Source organism: Rousettus aegyptiacus, unplaced genomic scaffold, assembly GCF_014176215.1.
Source record: "Rousettus aegyptiacus isolate mRouAeg1 unplaced genomic scaffold, mRouAeg1.p scaffold_m13_p_2, whole genome shotgun sequence".
NCBI classification, from domain to species: domain Eukaryota; kingdom Metazoa; phylum Chordata; class Mammalia; order Chiroptera; family Pteropodidae; genus Rousettus; species Rousettus aegyptiacus.
In genome coordinates, this window is record NW_023416295.1 from 147,349,573 (window position 1) to 147,370,157 (window position 20,585).

Consider the following 20,585-nt stretch of genomic DNA (forward strand, 5'->3'; position numbering starts at 1 on the left):
TTTACTCAAATAAATTATGTTCTTTCTAGTTTCTATTCCATAGTCCCAAGTAAATAGTGAAATGTTTATAAGTGATAAAAATGATGATATGGAAAAGTGGTCCACAGGAAATTCTGATCTAATCGAGACAACATAAGGAGTAACAGTACAAGTTATGAGATGATCAGTAGGAATAGTTGAGTTTACTTAATGAAGCAGTAATCATTTACAATGTATAACCTGAAAGAAAGAAGAAGAAGAAAGAAGAAGAAGACAGTAACAACAACAAGTAAACAAAAAAAGTGCCAATTACTATGACATGTGAAAAAGGAACTAGATCTCTTGGAGGTCATCAAAATTTTTGTGGAAGTGCTAGTGATTGCTTCAATGGTTTTATTATAATATGCCACAGAAATTTCTTACACTTTATAGGACAAGATCAATTTTTAAAACACAGTTCAGAAAAAGAACATGAAATTAAATTATCATGGATTACTTTTAAGCCATACAGACACATAACAAAATTATTAAATCGATTAAATGCCAGGGGGAATGGCATTTAATAAGTAGTTATAAGCAAGAATTAAAAAAAATTTACTGTATTCATTATTTATTCACAAAATAAACCCATCAATCAAACTTATATTGATCATCCACAAAATGATTGGCCATTTTTTTGGATGCTATGGAAACAAAGACCAATTTGTCTCGGAGCATGTTTTAAAGGAGCTTACAATCTATAGGAGAGAGAGCCAAGAAGGCAAAAAATGAAATACACATGCTGTTTTTTATGACATACTCATATGACCAAGATGCCCTTAATGTTCCCCTAAGCCTGACTAAACTTTTGACCTCCCTTTCTGTAGAGCATTTACTTTATAAAACTTGAAATTGCAAATTCTTTCTCTGTCCCTTTGTAAAATGTATACATCTTGTCCCAGCAGCTGGTCAGTTTTATAACTCAAGGACCTGGGAGCCTAACTTAAATAAGCACCATTAGCAAACACAAATGGCCTGATCACATTGACCAATTCCCCTCTAAGTTCCTCCAGTACTTTTTCCAGTAGTTCATCCCAGTGCTTAAAAACTCTCCTGCCTTTGTTTTGATAGAGGTATATTTATTTTTCTCCCCTATTGCAGTACTCTTGAATAAGTCTTCCCTGCCATTTTTAGCAAGTGTGTGGTACAATTTCTTTCTGACATATCAAATCATGGCAACACAAAAGATTCAACCTGTGTGGGAAGAGGTAAGATTTTTTCAAAGGCCATGACACATGAGCCGAGATGTAAATCATGAGAATTAAATACCTTGTGTAAGAAGGGGTTGCTAGCAGGCGGAGTGGAAGGCATGACTATAGGCACAGGGCATGAGGCTCTGGAGCTTGATGTCAATTTCTTCATTTGAAAACTTCTTAACAAGGGCTACATATATACATATGTATGTGTGTGTGTGTGTGTGTGTGTGTGTGTGTGTGTGTGTGTGTATTTAAATTTAAAGAAATTTGAATTTTTCTATCAACATAAAATATATTAACACATTAGATTTTTAAAAGCAAACCTCTAAAGTACTCTTCTACCAAAGCCATTTACTTGTTTATTTCTACTTTGTTTTTGATGTAGTTAAGCACAAATTAGTTTCTGTTGAGAAATTTTAAAAGGTTAATACACTTTTTAACTTCACCTTTTGAATCAAGAGAGTTAAAGATGACTATTGGCTGAAGGACAGACTTGAATCAAGGTCATAGGAAACACTCTACTTGTTCAAGGTGATTATTTCATCTGAAGGTTAGACGCATTTGTGGCAGTGCATTCTTAGGGAAGAAGCTAACAAAAACTCAATTTTTCTCCTTTTTCCTTTCAGGGCAGCTCCCATGAGAACAGCTGTTCTCTTATTAATGCCATTTAACACTAGCAATAAACCTCTCTGGAATTAAACAGAATGAGATGACGTAGAAGAAAGTTTGTACCAAATAAATTTGCGTAGATTAGAGTCTGCAGGTGGTCTAAAACATGCCTGTATTGGGAGCCAAATTGTTCAGTACTGGAACCTTTTGAAATGAGAACAAAGAGCCTTTCATTGCTCAACTTCTAAATGCAGCTTAGTACTTCATTAGAAACCTCTTAATTCACTGTAGGAATCTTTCAGATTTAATTATGAGGTAGGGAAAAAGCCTTCTTTCCCTAGGATACCATATTGAAACATTTTATTCTATGTTTCCTGGGAGATCTCCAAGTTTTGAAAATTGCTGAGATTATCAGTGCATATTTAACTTAAATTTTCCAGAAATCTAAGTTTCAGGCTAAATCATGTTAACCATCGCAGTTAATGGGAATTTTGAAATTAAAATTACAAAAGTGAAATAGCAATGTAGTTAAAAATGAGGAGACCTGGGTTTCCTTTCTGGTTCTTCAGAAACCATCCATACCTCGGGATGTTACTTAGGCTTCTGAGCCTCAGTTTAGTCTTTTGTAAAAGGAGATAGCTGAACTGGATGATCACCAATTCCCTTCCCATTTCTAAAATCCTATTATCCTAAGTGGCCAATTTTTACTGAAAACTAATATTTTCCAACATTTATCATTTTCTTGGCCACAAAGAAATACTTCAAAAATAATTTTTCAAAAGCTACAAAGTATCAAGTCTTTGTTGATGGATATGTTAAATTTTAATATAAGGTGGCCAGTTGACCTTTAGAAGTCTAATTTAGTAAACAGAATCCATAGAGTTCTCATTATTGCTTTAGTGAGCTTGATAAAAATGGGAAGATCGGGAGACTGACACATCAGAATCTGGAAGTCAGTATGGCAACCTGACCTTACAGAACAGAAGGAATTGAATCTTTGGTTGTCACGTTTGGAGTTAAAGTCAACAGCAGTGATTTGAGCTCGTTAAATCTTCTGGCCTAGGTTCTTCAGTGCTTGATGCCTGGATTATGTGTGTGATTTTGCAATGTGTTTGAGTTCAAATAGCAATCAGTTAGGACTCATGGGAATAAAGTTTTTTCCAGAGGCAAAGCCTATACGTCTATATCAATCACTAGAAAAACTGTCCTGCCCTTAATCAGACGGCAAATTACCTGGCTCTCTGGACGAAAATAAATTTAAAAAATAAAATATAGGCTTATTGGATGAACAAATGAAAAAATAACCCATACATCCCCAAATCTTGGTACCTACCTCCGAATCCCAAGATTAGCCCAAAATTTCTATTAGAAATATTTTTATAAGCATCAGAGAAATAAGAATCAGAGAAATACTTCCTTCACTAATAGAATATCAAAGGAAAACAACTTTTGTTCCCCTCTCCATTCTGAATAACAGTTAATACAAAGGATAGAACTTAAGCAAAAATTTGACCTAAAGCCAAATTTGCAAAAACGCTGTCTCATCAGTCTATAGTTAATCATGACCTCTTATCTCTGCTTATGTGAGCTTACAACCACGTTCAAATATCAGGGAAAAATGGGTGAAGGCCTATGTTAGAATACTCCTTTATTAGACGGCCAAGTTGAACAAAGTTATGCATTTTACTGACTGCTAAAAAATAGAAACAAATGATGAGAATGTCTTCCTTGGGAATATTTTTGGTAAGGGCTTTGAAAAACATTAAGTTTGTATGTTGTTTATGAAGGTAGATAGAAACTATGTACTATGTTCTCATAAACATAGAAACTGTATTTGTACAATGTCACTGTAAGGGTTATAGGTTGTCATAATTATGCTATTAAGGCCTCCTCATTTAAATTAAGTGAATTAGATTGGCTACATTATGCACTCCAAATCAATAACCAGACATAACCACCTCTCATTGTCACTATTGCCACTACCTCTGTACAAAGCCACAGTCATCTCTCATTTGGATAATTTCAACAGGCTCTTCATTTATCTCCTTGCTTATACTCTTTGTCCTACCCCAAACTCAAGAATATTCTCGATACTGCAAGGGAAGCAATCCAGTTAAAATTTAAGTAAGTTGAATCGTAAACTCTTCTGTTCAAAACTTCTGATGGCTTCTCATCCCATTCAGAGTAACAGCGAAACCCCATACTGTGACCTACGGAGCCCTATCTTAAAACCCTACATCATCCGGCCCCCCACTCTCTCCTGCCACTCTCTCACCCCCTTTCCTCTGCTTCAGCCTCCTCAGCTCTCCTGATGCTCTCTGAACACCAGCCAAGCCCACCGTAGGACCTTTACGTGGCTTGCTTCTCCTTCTCCTTGGAATGCTCTTTGCATATCTATCTTTCAGATCTTTTTAAAATTAAAAAAAAAAAAAAAAACTCTTCTATTTAGACCTTCTGTGGCTACTTTATCGCTTTAATTTCCAAAATCTGTCTTTTTTTTTTTTTTTTTAAGATTCTAGCACTTATCAGTACTTAACAGACTAGAATTACTGATTTGTGTTACTTAGTGTCTGCTGATGCCACTGAAACATAAGTCTAAAAAGGCAAGGATTTATTTACTCTTTTGTCTGATTTGGTCATAGCTCTGTCTTCAGTACCTGGAAGAATGCCTGGCACAGAGTAGGTGTTCATTAAATAGTTCCTGAATAAACAACTGATTCTACCTCTTACTGCTTTAGATGGTCTTCCCCTAAACAAGCTGACAAAAGCCTAGAGTTGGTCTATATGATACAAATTCCTTACATCTCTAAATCATTAAAATACTCTGAAGAATAAGCTTCAACTATTTAATTTTTTTGTTTGTTTTTACTTCATGACAAAGAACATCTTTTTGTATGAACATTATTGTAGATTTCATAGTCTGTAATTTCTCTTATTATGATATTGCATAAGGGGTCTATCCATAATCGAATGTAGCAGATGATATTTGGACTCAAAGTATATAATTTAAAAAATGCACAAATTCATCCAAACCCAGAACTAGATTATAACTTACTTGGAGATCCATTATTTTCACAGGTTTCCTCTTCATTGGGTGCTTCTTCTTCCTCTTCTTCTTCTGGATCATCAGTATCTCCTGACTCATCACTGTCTTCCACCCATTTCCCTGGCATTAGCCCTGCTGAATCATAGGAGTTGCACAGAGGACCCACAATATGAGAAATAAAGGATTCCTGAAGATTGGCCAACTGAGGAGCAGAACGGTCCATGAAGGGGCTTATTGGTAATCCAAGGCTGGCCTCTTCATCACCCTAGAAGCAGGAATTTAGAAAGGTAAATGACAAGGAAAATTTAAAATATATGTAAAGTCAACATTCACTTGGCATATAAAATTTGCGAATATGCAAGAACCTGGATATTCGTGTGTGAATTCCCTCTTTACTGCTAAGAGATTCTATTCAAATTTCTAAGATTCCTAGAGCAATGCTTTGTTACCATTTACCACTTTTGTGATCTTGAGGTTTTGGCTTTTGACCAAGGGGAAATACAAGAAATGGTTTAACCTCTCAGTAGATAATATTTCTTATCTTGGTAGATAATATTTCTTATCACATTAGTCAGTGTACTTTATAGTAGAGTATAAGTGCACCGTAAAACAAATGCTTGGAATAATTACCAAGCAAATACATAATCTATCATGTTTTCCTTTTTGGCTGTGGCTACCAGAAATCTTAAAATGTTGTATCATTCAATTAAAGTTGCTTCCTAATTCTAGTTTTTGGTTGAATTATATCTTCTGTGATTATATGGTTTCTGTATTCTTATTTATCTATATGTTTAATAGGATCATTTTACAAGTGTTTTCATTTTGAATTGTTGCAAATCTTTCTGAAAAAAATCTGTTAACTAGAAGTTATTTACCAAAATTAATGAAGAAATAAACCAATATATCAACAATGGTTATACCTATGTAGTGGAATTATTATAAGTAAATTTTCCTTTTTCTTTACATTTTTCCTGTATTTCAATATTTCAGGATTGACATGAGTTAATCTCATTCCTAGGAAAGGCAGTACACTGTTTTCTATAAGCACAAACCTTTTATTCTATGAAACTTGAGTATAATATCCATAAAAGTTCTTTCTAATCTCTTTTTAAATACATCCATTGACAGGCAATTTATTACTTATTAATGCACCCCATCCTATTTCTGGATGCCTGTAGTAATACAAATTTCTTTCTGATATTGACTTGAAATCTATGTTCCCCTAACTTCTATAAAATTGTTGTATTCATACCCTTTTTAGGGAAGCAGAGAGAAACTTAATATTTCTTATAAATCAAATCCTGTATCAAGCACTTCATATAATTTATCTTCTTTAATTGTTACAAAAATTTCATGATAAACCTAATCTTAAATTTGTATGTCACCTTTAAGTATCTACAGATTATTATTGCATCGTCTCTATTTCCCGCTGGGGTAAATGCCTTCACTTCTTTCCTGTTCTGCTATGCCACTGATCTCTCCTTTACCCACGCCCCACTGCCTCCAGATTCCTCTTGAGAGCACGGTTCTTAGTATTAAACACAGTTTCAAGTATAATCTGGTCAGTGTAGGGTGATATGGGGAAGATATCCCCATGTTTATATTTTGGTGGTAGTTTTTTGGTAGTGTGCTAACCCTTGCATTATTGTGTCAGATAAAATGCCTATTTTTCAAAGCTTTTCCATGCACTGCTGTTATTAACACTATTTAAAAAGTAAATTAATCTGGCATATATTCATATACATATAAATTTAAACTGGCTTCTCTTATATAAATTTGTAAAAGAATAATATTTCAGACATTCCTAATGTCTCTACTACTTATCTCAGAATTCTTATAATTATAATTTAGTCAAATTGTCTGTCATTTTTTTCTCCTCTGATTAAAATTGGCCAGGGAATTTTCTGATGTTAGGGTGAATATGAAATAAATTGATCACATTTTCACATCTCTTAGAAGCTTTGGCAAATTTATAAGCAGCCTAAGTATGGATGAAGATAAACAGTTAAATCACTTACCTGTTCATAAAATTCATTGACAATACCCTCTGTCCACTGAAGATGGAGCTCTTTACATTTAGCTGGCCCATTGATATCAGCCAACTTTATACACATTTGACAAACCAGTAGACGATCATTTTCATTGGTCCAATCTATTCCAACATCATCATTCGCCTGTTTGAGGGAAAAAGTTAAAATGTGTTTTGCCTCGATGAAATCAAAAGTTGAAAAGGAGAATAAATGATAGAATATTTAGTGTCTTACTACCATGTGAAGTTCAGAATACCAAGTAATGAGGAATTTCTCAGTTACTTAAAATAATGTTGCTGGCTTGCATATATTAATAGTAAAATAGTTCATCGAAAAAGTAATTTATTAATTATGGAATTGAAAATAAGTACTATTTAAAATTAGCATATGTTATCAATTTCTATTAAAATAACATAGCTACAAATGATAAAATTTTCTTGAATTAACATTTGAGCATATATGTTTGATGTATGAAATTTTGCTTCGAGGTTTTGACTTTTCTATTGCCAGGTAATTTTTGTTAGTGTACCACAGAGATGAGAGTAAATTAAATCTAACAAAAACACAATGATAGTTAGAATTTTATTATTTCTCTATATCACAAAATATAATATTATAGAGATAACACTGCAACTTCTCAAGTTCTTAGACTAGTACCAATACCTATTTATCTGCTTCTGGTTAAACATTTGATTGCATTTCATTTTCACATTTGACACACAAGTGGTGATAGCTATGAGTTTTGTTCTACACTTTAGTTCCATGACATCTTTCAATGTGGCCATAAAATGAAGACTGGTACAAATCTAGTTACCTTGGCATTAAATCTGGCTACGAAGTCAAAGTGTTTCTTCAAGTCAGTGGCCAAAATTGCTTCGATGACAAGGAAACGGAAATGTTTAAATTCCACATGGTCAAGGTTAACTAAGAAGTTATACTCTGGCCGAGACATGAAAAGATTCCATGCAGCAGCTGCGTGATGATTTTCCAAAACTGAGCGATCATTATAAAGCACCGCCTACACAAAAAAAGAGTTTAGAGTTCAATTTTTTAAGTTAAAATGAGTCACAAAAACAAAGAATAATATGCAATGCTTTTGGAACTATCTTTTTTCTTGGAACACAGAAATATAATCTTGTGACTGGTGGTTTATTAAGAATCACTTACTGCTGCGCATTGACTGTTGATTACTTTTTAAAGTTAAATTTCATTTTTTTTTTGTAATATAAAGTTCATATCCTTGAAACTTTATTTCAAACATTTACAACCCAGGGGCTTATAGTTAGATTTTATCAAAAAAATTTTTTTTGCAGGGCATAGGAATTTAACCATAAAAATATGCAAATGTATTAACATTCTTAAGAGGTAACTCAGTACTTCTTGAGCCTAGAAAAAGAATGACCTCCTCTTAAATATACATAACTAATAAAGAGGAATGGAATCCTTGAGAAACCCATCATTTAATACATTCTCACCCTATAATCAGCCGTAGGAAATAATATCACCTTTTATCTAGTAAGTGAAGGAATATGGTAATTATCTACCTGTTTGACATTCTCTAATAATGCTGAGGGAAGGAGCAGAAGAGGAAGTTGCCTAAAAAATGCTTGAAGACTGGGGTGATAGAGGAAAAAATGGCATAAGGATACAAAGGAAAGACTAAGAACATGGAAATTAATACTGAAGTAAGTAAAAATGCAGACTGTATAGAAAAATTGGAATAGTATATACAGCCAGCAAGAGGATTTGCATGATTATCTTTAGAAAAAAATAATTCTGGTGTATGAAGGACACACTAAAAGAAGTTAAATTAGGTAGTCAGAAAAAAATCAGAATATTTTTAGTGTATATAGATTAGAGAAAAATTCTAGACTCTTATATAAGAGAGCATGTAGAAATGGAATGAGATAAAAGACAAAATGCAAACAAGAAAAAAAAAAAAGCAGAGGACCAGATTGGTCTCTAGATCCTCTAGAAAGAAAATTAGGATCTTGAGATCTTTAATAACATGGGTCCAGCTGATTAAATTGAAAAGAATCCTACTGTTTAAGTGTATGGATGAAGATACTTAGGTCCTTAGCAATCAATTTTTGACTTAAATTTTTAAATATATGCTAAGATGTACTTCTTTAAAGTTACTGTTTTTAGAATACTGTGTTTAGGAAAAATGTTCCTTCAAATGAAATTGATTTTTAATTCCTACCAACCAATATAAATGGCTTAAGAATCATAATTGTTATAATGACTACATTTCAAAGGAATGGGATTTATATACAAAGAGACATATTCTTAAAAGCCCAAGAAAGATTAGGTTTTCTAATTCTTTCAGAAAAGGAATTTTGTATAGGCTGGATCTTCTTTGTTGAGGAAGTTCATTAACATGAATTCGAGTAGTTTTTCTTCCTTAGAAGAACATTGAGAAGGGATTCCCATGGGTAATAAAGTCATATACCTGCCATTAATAACTTGGAATAAACCTTGCTACCTTTACAAAGTTAGTGCGGTCTCTACGAATTTTATCCCAGGGCTACATACAGTTTGGTGCAGATTCACCAAAGTCTAATTTACAAAATTAATTTTCTTCAGAGAAATCTCTCAATTGAATTATTTCTCCTAAGTGAAATCGAAGGATTTACCTGAGGAGCACTCGTTGCAACCAGGAATGCGTTAGTCCTTCCTGGGTGATCATAGTCATGCATGGCTGCAGCCACATACAGTGCCATTAACTCTAAGGCAGGGATATTTCCAGACAGACATCCGTATTTATCATCTGGCATATTATACATTTTCGAGAATACATATCCCATATGTCCATGTGTAAATCCACTGTCAGAATCTGAAAAGAGAAGGTGAAAATAACAGAATTTTTAAAAAAGTATCGAATTAACATCGTTTGTCTCGACCTACTTTAAAAAACAAAACAAAACACTTTTGTTCGCATAGTTCATAAAGGAGCACAGATGTATGTACTTAGCATGTACCTGAGTCACTTGCTGACCCGTGATCATTAATCACAGTTGAGAGGCCAGGAATAGGTTGTGTAGTAAGATACCAAACAGCATGTAAGACATCAGTGGCATGGATTCTGTTATGATCTGTAATGCAAAGAACAGTTATTAGTTTGTGAACTTTGGGGTTCAAGGACTAAGAGTGCCATCTACTGGATAATCAATGAGGTCCTAATATTTTAATACCCCAGTGAAAGCTAGCCAACCATTCTAGGACAAATAGTCTTTAATTATTCTCCATTACTCCACAATATCCATAGCAACAGGGGAGGGAAAAAAAAAAAAACCACAATATTCTTTATGCTCACAGATGTCTGAAGTGAAAAAACCTGTATCTAGAGTCTACCAGAAACTTCAGGCATATAGGAAACTCATTATGTGAAATAATTGTAATGCTTCCTCATGTACTTATTTCCATGCTCCTGTATAAGACTACGAAGAGGACCAGAATAAAAGAAAGACTCATGACATATCAACTAAGTCAGACCAATGGTCCGTACCAGCGGTCCCCAACCTTTTAGGTACCAGGGACCAGTGCTCCTATGAGATGCCTCGTGATCTGAGGTGGAGCTAAGGCGGTGATGCTAGCGCTGGAGAGCGGCTTCAAGCACAGATGAAGCTTCCCTGGCCGCTCACCTGCTGTGCAGCCCAGTTCTAGAATACACCCATGGCCAGGGGTTAGGGACCCCTGGTCTATACCCCTCAATATTTCATCTGTAATAAATGGTGCCCAAATATAATCTGTGATTAGAAGATAGTAGTATTCTTTATTGAACTTAAAACACTATAATAAAAGTGAATAACATATTTTCATACGCAGATTAAATCTACAGAGCAAAATTCAAAACTGAAATCAATAATGTTCTCTGATCTAGAAATTCTGATTTGAGAATACAGTTCTAAGAAATACCTAAAAATAAAAATAAATACCTATTTGTACAATAACATAGGGAATTGGGCCATTTGGAAGAGTAAAAATGATGGGGATACCAAATCCCCTAGTTATAATGTCACTATCATCGGAGGGAGGTGTATTCTGTATGTGCAGTTTAGCTTCTTACACTGTGACCAAAAGCTCAGTGTGCTCCTGGCTCACCTTCTTTTTCTGGTGCAGTTCTAAGTTTTTCTCTTGTTTATCTGTCCCTTCATAATACTTTAATGATTGGTATGCTTTATTCTAAATGAGAGTACTTTACATGTTTTTATTTCTACTGGCCACCTCTGATACAGTTTCCTTCTCAATACAATCATGTGCCACTTAATGATGCGGGTGTATCCTGAGAAATGCATTGTTAGGCAAATTCATTGTGTGCGAACGCCACGAAAAACCTAGGTGGTATGGCCTGCTATGCCCTAGGCTGTATGGTATACCGCCATCATATATGTAGTCATTGGTTGAAATGTTATGTGGTGCATGACTGTGTAACAGATTACATCTCTGAATAACACTGAACAGATTAGGAGAAGAGAACAAGAAGAATGTTAATGGGAATTTGACAGAAACACATGTTCTCTGGTCAAGGAAGAAAGACGAAAATATGGTATCTCTGGTGTTGGAGGCACTCACATATGTCAATTACCTGCATCCAACCGTGGTAGGCCTTGGAAAAAATGTTATTATGAAGGCAAGGCTTGAGATCTGTTCAGACTACCCCTTTTTCTTATCTCTCTTCCAACTTCCATGGCCCCATTGGCTAAACTTTCCCAAGGGACCCTGTGCTCTTAAGTTCCTCAACTGTCCTATTTTGCCTGCATTTTGGTTCCATATTCTCCAACAAATCTAATTTGTAGATTTGATTCTTCATTCTCTCCTATCATACACTATCATATACTATTAGACACTATCAGCTGCACATTTTCATTCCAATGTAGTATGTGCATGGCCTTTTGAAAAACAATATGTTAATAATGGATCACTAGGTGAAAGCAATATTCCTTTCTGGAAATATCCTGTGGTTTATCTGTCTCCATATAATTTGTATTTAACTTCAGCTCTTTTCAACTACAAAAAAGATATGTGGTTCTCAAGTCGAAAGTACATAAAAGGAAATTTAAAACTTAGAAGTTAAAACATGATTTAAACAACATGTTCCTAAGGCATGTTCCAACCAATACATTATGTTTGAGTAATTTTCTTTCTATGCATTTATTTTCTAAAAGGAACACATAATTTCTCCACATTTCTACAACTTCACCGATTAGATTTATGGACATTTTCTCCAGTCCCATATATTTTGTAGCATATAGGAGAATTCTACTTATGTGTTCTGAAATGCCACCTATCAAAAATATAATTTAACAGCTACTCTATGCTCCTATTTCTCATGATTATAAATGACAAACTTATTCTCACAATATTCAAAGTTCAGAAGCAGGAACACTGGTTGTCTCCTTTCCTCTGGTCTTCATATTTATCTTATTTTTAAAATGTTTCTAATAACTTCTCCACAGCTAATTCCAAATGTCTCTTCTTTCCTATTTTATTACTTAAACCATCATCTTCCTGTTCATCTATCCACAGACAGGTTCATGTTATGTTGAAAAATTTCAATAGCTAGTGATTTAACTCTGCAGATCCCATAATAAAAGTTGAATTTACCCTATAAAAGGAGTACATTATAAAATAAGCAAGAAATTTAAATTTAGTGATTTATTTAGCACATACTTAAATTGTACTTACTATATGTAAGTCACTATTATAATCCACTTAGAATTATTACCTCATTTTATCCTCATGCTTATTCTGCAAACCAGATATTATGATCTTGATATTACAGACTAAGAAATGAGGCATGTAGAGGTTAAGTAAGACCCCAGCTATCCTACAGCTGATGAGTGAAGGGGCCAGGATACTAACACAGGCTATTATCTCCTCATCACTACACCGTGTGGTTATACGGCACATTTACGATGTATATTTTTGTGCTAGCTGCTAATGTTTCAATATCCCAACACTCATAGCAAATTCAATAGTTTTTTAAGGTATTATTTCATAAATAACATATACTTACAAGGAATTTCCCTGTATCCAATCTCTAAAGCATGAAAGTAATTCATAAATTCTCTTACTGGAATTTTAAAAGCTTCAAAGAGGCCCATGTCTTCAAAAAGTCTGTATGATACCTGTAAAAGAGAAGGACAAAGTCTTAAAAACATTCCTGAATGTATATGAGGTATGAAAAAAAGAAAAAGAAGACATTAATTTGTGGCCAGCAGAGACACTGATTGGGAACAATAAATCAAATAGATAATAAAGGCCACTGTGCCTGACCCTTGTAGTCCCTGACCACAAGAAGTATATAATCTGTTTTTAAAGGTACAGACATACAACCAAGAAAAAGTAGCAACAAAAACTAGTATATACTATAGAATCATTTCAAGGTGCTAAATTGTGTGTGATAGTAATAACGAGATAATACTTAACTAAATTGATAATTGTATAGTATAGTATATACTATAAGCGCTAATAAAAGAATGAGAGACTGTTTAAATTAACTTTACATATATATATACACACATATATAAATACACATACATATACACATATACATGTATATGTGTGTGTGTGTGTATATATATATATATATATATATATATATATATATATATATACACACACATACACACACGTTTAGTTTTCCAGAGGATAAAGAATTCAGAGTTGTACCTTAGTGAAAGATAAGAGGAAAGAATTGTGTATGAGAGAAAAAAGATTTATTCTAATCCAGTATAAATAATAATGTCCTAGCTTTTCTTCTTTCTTCTCTGAATATCTATCTATTCTATATCTAATTCCTTTCACATCTCTAGAGAATAAGTGAATACCTTTAGCTGTAATTGGCATATTTAACATGTAAATGATGAGAAAAAAAGATAGAGGTATAGAAGGTAATGAGGAAAGAAATGGTTATTTACATGGTAGAATGGAGTACAGCACCATTTAAAGTGGTCTTATTCAAAGCACAGTGTTAGTTATAATTCAGATTTTAAGAATAAATTATTCCTCGTTTTTACCATCTGCATTCTTTCTTAAAATTATCTTGAAATATATCTTTTAAATCTTCAACATATTGCTTCATAGTTTCATTTTCATCTTTTGTTATTGACTTTAAATCTATTCAAATTCAATAATATTCTTTTGATTATGTATTGTTTGTCACATACATTATGTATATATGCATGTATATACACACATGCATATGTAACTAAAAAAGGGGTTCATTCATTCAGCATATATAGAGTGTCTTCTACGTTCCAGACAATTTTCTATATATGAGGCATGTATGTATAGGTGAACAAAACAAAGACCTCTCCCTTCATGGAACTTATGGTCTAGTGGGGATAGCAGTAAATAATAGGCATATTAAGTAAGGTATATACTATGATGGAAGGTCATAAGTCTTATAAAAAAGAAAAAGAAGAGCAGGGATGGAGGATTAGGAGTAAGAGAAGGTAAAGCATTTGCTTGATAAAATATGAAGGTTAGGGTAGGCATATTCAGGTGACATTTGAGCAAAGAATTTAAAAGAGGTGTGAAATGAGGTACATTTATATCTGAGGAAATAGTTTTCCACGTCGAGTAAAAATCCAGTGCAAAGGCCCTATATGCTTGCTATACTCTAGAAAACAGTAAGAAGTACAACATGGCTAAAACAGAATGAGGACAGGAGTAGAGTTTAAAGTGGAAACTGTAGAGTGGACCTGGTACAGTTTTGGAGTTTCACAGCCACATTGACCATTATAAGGGCTTTCACTCTGGGTGAGGTAGGGAGCCACTGAAGACACTGGAGGCAGGGAAGTAACTTTATCTGACATATATCTTAAAAGGGGCACTGTAGTTGCTGGTTGGAAACAGAGTATATAATATGTATATCAACTTCCATGTGCTTTTTTTTTTTTTTTTTCACTCTCAATGGCACGTATATTTAATTTTTAACCCTTTTTTTCTGTGTAATGTAACATCTCTACCTCCTCTTTTTAAAAATGCAATAGAAAGCAAAGTTTATAGTTTCTGCATTTCAAGCTAGTTCTTTTAGTTATCTCCTCTTTACTATTGTTTTAGATGATATTTGAGTTCTTGTTTACAAATACCTAATAAATTTAACTATGCATGTTACTTCCATATTAATACTAACAAAAATAACAGCTGCCGATATATATATATATACATATGTATATATAAATATATTTAGCATTTAATAAGTGAGATGCCTGATCCAAGTAGTTTATATGTGTTATTTATATATAATTAATCCTTATAACACCTTCTGAGACAGGTACTGTTAATTATTAACATTTGAAAGCAGAAGAAACTGAGGCACAGAGGGGTTGAGTGGCTTGTCCAATATCACACAGTTGACACATGATCAGAACCAGAATTCAAACCAAGCATTTTGGCTTCAGGTTTTGTACTCTTAACTGCTTCTAATCCTAGCTCTAGTATTTGAAAAGCTCTGTTGTTAGAATTGCATATGATTAAAATTTCCAATTATTTTCTTAAACGTTCGAAAAATGAATTGAAAAATTAAGACAACAGGATATTTTACAGTATGTTTTCAAAATAGGACAATTTTCACCAAGAAGCTATTAAAAATCATCTACCAATAATCCAAACTCATAAATAAACAACAGCAGGAACCAGGTAAATACTGGTAACTGAAAAAGAGTAAGCATTATTTAAAATCTGAATGATGTCCTTTTAAATTTGTTAAAATAAACATGATAATCATCAAAAAGGCAGGCAGTATATTGAAACTGAGAAGTCCTTTCCACTGCCCATGTCTCTTTCAAAGTCTTTTGAAGTGAGACTTTTTCTGTGTAGTTTTAGCCAAAAGGTGATTTGCTGGAATGTTCAAGTTAATTTATTTCAGCTGTCCTAAAGTCTTACTAAGGTGAAAAAATATGCCTTGTAAATAGTAAGAATTTCATAATTTTTATCCTCACTCAAGTCAAAGGTAAAAATTTGTCAAGTTCTATTTAGCTGGGTCAATAAAGCTGAATTTTTGAAAAGTTTAATGTATATATTCATTTTATTTTTGAAAGATGAATTTTGTTGAAATCTAATTGTTAATTATCTCTAATCTCTCTAATGTCTACTCACCTTCACGACTCTTAGAAAACATTTTGTGGCAAAGCTGGACAAGTTTTATCCTCCCGCCACCCCAGCTCACATAACTACCAGGGGAGGTAGGTACCTGCAATGATGTTTGGTATGCGGTCACTTGTGCTGTAAAACCAGCTGCTATAATTACTTTCTACTTGCTCGGACTCTCCATTTGGAGAGTTCACAAATATAATAAGTGAATGCATTTCATGGGGGGCTGAAAAACTGTTTAAATGAAGGTAAAAAGGCTGGACTTCCACTATGGATATGTCTGCCTTTAAATCACGAATCCAATATTTAGTAAATGACTTTAGATGAATAGTACATCCTGTTTTAAGCCTCAGTTTTCTCTTCTGTAAAGTAGAGATTAAAAAAAATATATGAGCATCAAAGTTACTTTGAAGATTAAATTATAGAGTTTGGGGAAGTCTGTGACTTGTATACCAAATACAAAACAATATGACATTTTTTTTCTCTATACCAGGGAATACTCCCTCTGGTAAAAGAGAAAGATGACTTCCTGGCCCATTGGTACATCTTCCTTTGGCACCATTACAGGTATATATCCAAGAAAAACCACTCTCCTGGAGTCACGTTCATAAAGTGGGATACAAAACCTCCCAGGAGGAGGGCTGGTGTGTGAAGCTTAGGTACATTGGACAAGAATGCCCTTAAACCTGTCCTCAAGATTAGCTAGCATTAAAAAAGAAATGTTACTTAGTACTGAGTAGAAAGGAAGAGAAGAATGGGACTATTCACTTATAATAAAAGACCAAGGGCTGCCATTTTTGTGCATTCTTGATCAGAATAGAGTCTAATGGAGGCAATGACTACATATTACATAGACTGTGTAATTATTTTGAGTTTCATATTCCATCAATCATTTTAGCATACTTCTTTTATATTTAGCAAGTTAAATTGTCATTATTTTGACATATATCTAATTTCCCCTACTAAAATGAGTATTCCTTTAAGGCAAGAACATATTTTTATTATTATAGACCAGTACTTTATGCTTATGGAACCAAACAACAGAGAAAAAGACCTCTCTATCTTCTTTCTCCAAACCTTCATGGATCAGAAACCCTCGCCCTTAAGTTCCACACTCATGTTCTTAGTGAGAGATCCAAACAAAGCCTGTGTGATGTTCAGAGTAGGAATCAGGTTACAAGTGATTTCCCTTCCAGTGTGTAGCAGGGAAGTATTAGTTGCCTCAGTAAATCTAGGTCATGAATTCTCACTTAAGTCTTCTATTAACAAGTTATGTAGTCTTCAGTCTCTCCACTGTGATATTTATTCGACCTACAAGAACTCACTGAAAACATTTTTAAGTAAGCTGATAAGTATTATTGCATCATTTCTATTAAGAGTGTATATTTTGATACATATTCTACAATAAAGTGAATTCATTGTTTTGTTTTGCTTATTGAAAACAAATATGTTCAAAGTCTCAATTTCTTTTTTTTTTTTTTTTTCTCCCTCAAGGAAATGAACGTTGCTTTATTTGGGAAGTCTTGAAAATTGTCTAGTGTAAGGAAAAAATACCAAAAGTCTTATTATGGAGCAATAGTTCACAGTCTATATTTGTGATACGTAAAGATGTTTTTTCTGTATTGAAATACAGAAAACTCTATTTGGTGTCTTTTTCATAGTACTAGGGGGAAAGATTTTTCTGTAAAATATCTTAGCTTTGACAAGGCCTAAGCACTGTAATATTCTAAAGTTTAGAAAAATAGTCAATGGAAATAATTATAATAGTCTTTATAAATAGGCACCTTTCTTCTTTTGAGGGCTTGGGTTAATTTTTTTTTTTTCAATTTTATGAATTTTAGATCATCTCTTCATCTCGCTTAAGTGTCCCTGCCCCCCATACATATTTTAATTCCAGAATATAGTATTTTACTCATTTAAAGTTCCAATTGCTTTTTTTTTTAACTCACCACCAAGGAATCTACAGAATGTTGGGTACTAAAATCTCCTTTCTCTACCCGAAACCCCTGGTGTCAAACATGTACAGAGCTTTAACCAACCAAGGAATGTTTCTTTCTACATTTAAAGTCATATGTATGAATGTGTTTCTTACTTGACTAAGAATACGGCCACATTTTCTTCCTATTTTTTCCACCAAATCGAAAATTGGAAAATTCCAAGTATTTAGCTGCTCCATAATAGAGTCCAAGTTATCCATGACAAGAGGTTCAGGAGCAAGAATTGGTTTGTCCTGTAATAAAGATGAAAACATTTCAACAAAGCAGTTCATGTCTTAGTAAGTTCAACAACTGAGTTTGCCTAGAAAAAAAAAAAAGGCTTAAAACTTCAGGGTAAATGGGTGATCTTTAAAAACATCTAGATGAACAAGTCATTGATAAAATAAGGAGAAAAGATTCTGATGCTGTTTCAGGCCATGAATTTTGCATTATCAGGTGCCTGCCTATTGCTGGCACACACATGCTACATTAAAAAAAAAAGAAAAGATGTTTCTTTTGGTAACTTAAAGTTACCAAACATAAGTTAATATAACTGCTTTTTACTCCACTGTGAGGTTCCTAAATAAAAGTTCAAGGGCTTCAGAACACTACAAAATAGTATGTAAATTTATCTCTTGATATGTTTATATAAGTTTTTCTGGGATAAGGGTTTCTGGCTTACATTGGACTCTCAAAAGAAACCCATAAGTGGAGAGGGGGAGTAAATCAGCCCTATTGTAATTGGTCAAATTTCTATTACTGCTTCAAAACCAGCATAATCCTGTGGGATGACAGCACCACATTTTTCAGGGATTTTAATTTAACTCATGTGATGTACAGCTCCCCAAAAAACAAACATGTTCCATATAAATATATAGACATTTTACAATTAGTATCATGTGAGGACATTCTTAAGAGTACCTTTACCAAATACACACACACACACACATATATATATAATAATGCAGATAAGAGAACATGAATTATTTTACCTGGAAAATCTCTTTGATTTAAAAATATAAATGCAAATCAGGTAAAAGAAAAATGGTAATAACAGTAATTGATAATCATATGACAGTCAATTATTTTCTACCATTTGCCATCTATCCTAAATTAACCTGATTCAATTATACATTTATCCTCTTTAAATGGATCGCTTTAAACACAAAAATAATTCATTATTAAAGGATATTTTAATGGGTAGCAGGTGTCAATATAACTCTGATTTAATAAAAGGAAAATAAATATTGGCTCACTTTCTAAATCGAAGAGGTTCTAGAGAAAGAAAAACAAAACAGCACAAGCCCTAGACAGCTAACATATTTCACCTTATTGATTGATATTTATAAAATATTATTTGAGTGAATGAAATTTCATTTTCCTATGCATATTTACATTTTTAGATTGGGATAAGAAATATCTGTACTCATCTATGAAGATTAAGAATATTTATGTTTTTAATCACTAAGTAAGAGAATCATTAAGAGATCAATAAGACTTAGACAGGAAAAGATTATATTGATACGTATGGGTAGGGATATAATACACACGTAAACCAAACAAGATATATGTGTAAATCTAATGATTCAAGGATCTATTTCTAAGCTAATCTTTGTAATATAAGCCAATTTCTCAAGTAAATAGATGAGTTAAGTGATATGGGGCTACCAGGAATATCATGGGTTCTGGTGGGTAGGTGCTACAAGCTGACGCTTTCCTCAGCGGCTCTCTTGGGCATTCGGTCTCATCTTCATTCTGTACAATGTCACTGCTATCACTGTTGTTATTGGTTTCATAATCAGAGGTAACTTGAGCAATGTCATCTGAAGTTGAAAGAGAACAGCTTATTAAGAAACTTGCAACAAAAAAGGGGTCCCATTTAAGCGAGTATTCCTAAAATATGTATAGTAAATACAGTGTTTAAGGAACTACTGCTTTCATGAGCCTACAAACCAAGAATATAGGATCATAGGGTAGGAAAAATCACACATTTTTAAACCCAATAGACAGAATAATGACTTGATTTATATGACATTCAATAAGTACACAATAATAATGCTTAGATCAGTAGTTCAAACCTTTTAAAAATCCGGTGGCTTTATATTTATTTTTACTTTATGCAGGCGCCAACATGCTAAACCACTGAGTGGCTGACTAAAGCACTAACTCTAGAATGGATACGTGGGTGGGAGAAATTGAGTCGACACCAAATAACAAATTAGAACATGGAACAATAGTATGTGCTTAAGAGCGTGGTTGATCCTATGTATCCAACCTTGATCTATAGGAATCTGTGGCTTCCTTCCTTAGCTGCCTCTCTCCACCGTCTCCCGTTTCAGTCAGCACTAACCTGTGCTAACTACAGGATTAATAGCTAATATCAAGTATGTGAAGAATCTTTTCCCAGGGCGAAAATCTCAGAAAGCTTCTCATGGCTGAATAAGGTGACTAGATGAAGTCTATTCAATGCTTGCTATGTGCCAGATACCATCAAAAACACTTTCTTTGTATTAACTCATTTAAACCTCTCGACAATCCTATCAGGTAGCTTTATTGCATTACCATATTACTATTATTCGCACTTCACAGATAGGATACTGAAGCACAG

The 20,585-nt window shown here is 33.5% G+C and overlaps 1 protein-coding gene across 2 annotated transcripts in view; it reads right to left on the reverse strand.

Moving 5' to 3' along the window:
- PDE3A (phosphodiesterase 3A) overlaps positions 1-20,585 on the reverse strand; it is a 262,706-nt gene that overhangs the window by 9,242 nt on the left and 232,879 nt on the right. For both annotated transcript variants that reach the window (XM_016140458.2, XM_016140457.2), the window contains exons 8-15: positions 19,646-19,800; positions 18,094-18,231; positions 12,919-13,030; positions 9,881-9,994; positions 9,536-9,735; positions 7,714-7,917; positions 6,888-7,043; positions 4,879-5,134 (exon numbers count right to left, since the gene is read on the reverse strand). In XM_016140458.2, the coding sequence (XP_015995944.2) occupies positions 4,879-5,134; positions 6,888-7,043; positions 7,714-7,917; positions 9,536-9,735; positions 9,881-9,994; positions 12,919-13,030; positions 18,094-18,231; positions 19,646-19,800 (1,335 nt within the window). The remainder of the gene's footprint in view (positions 1-4,878; positions 5,135-6,887; positions 7,044-7,713; positions 7,918-9,535; positions 9,736-9,880; positions 9,995-12,918; positions 13,031-18,093; positions 18,232-19,645; positions 19,801-20,585) is intronic.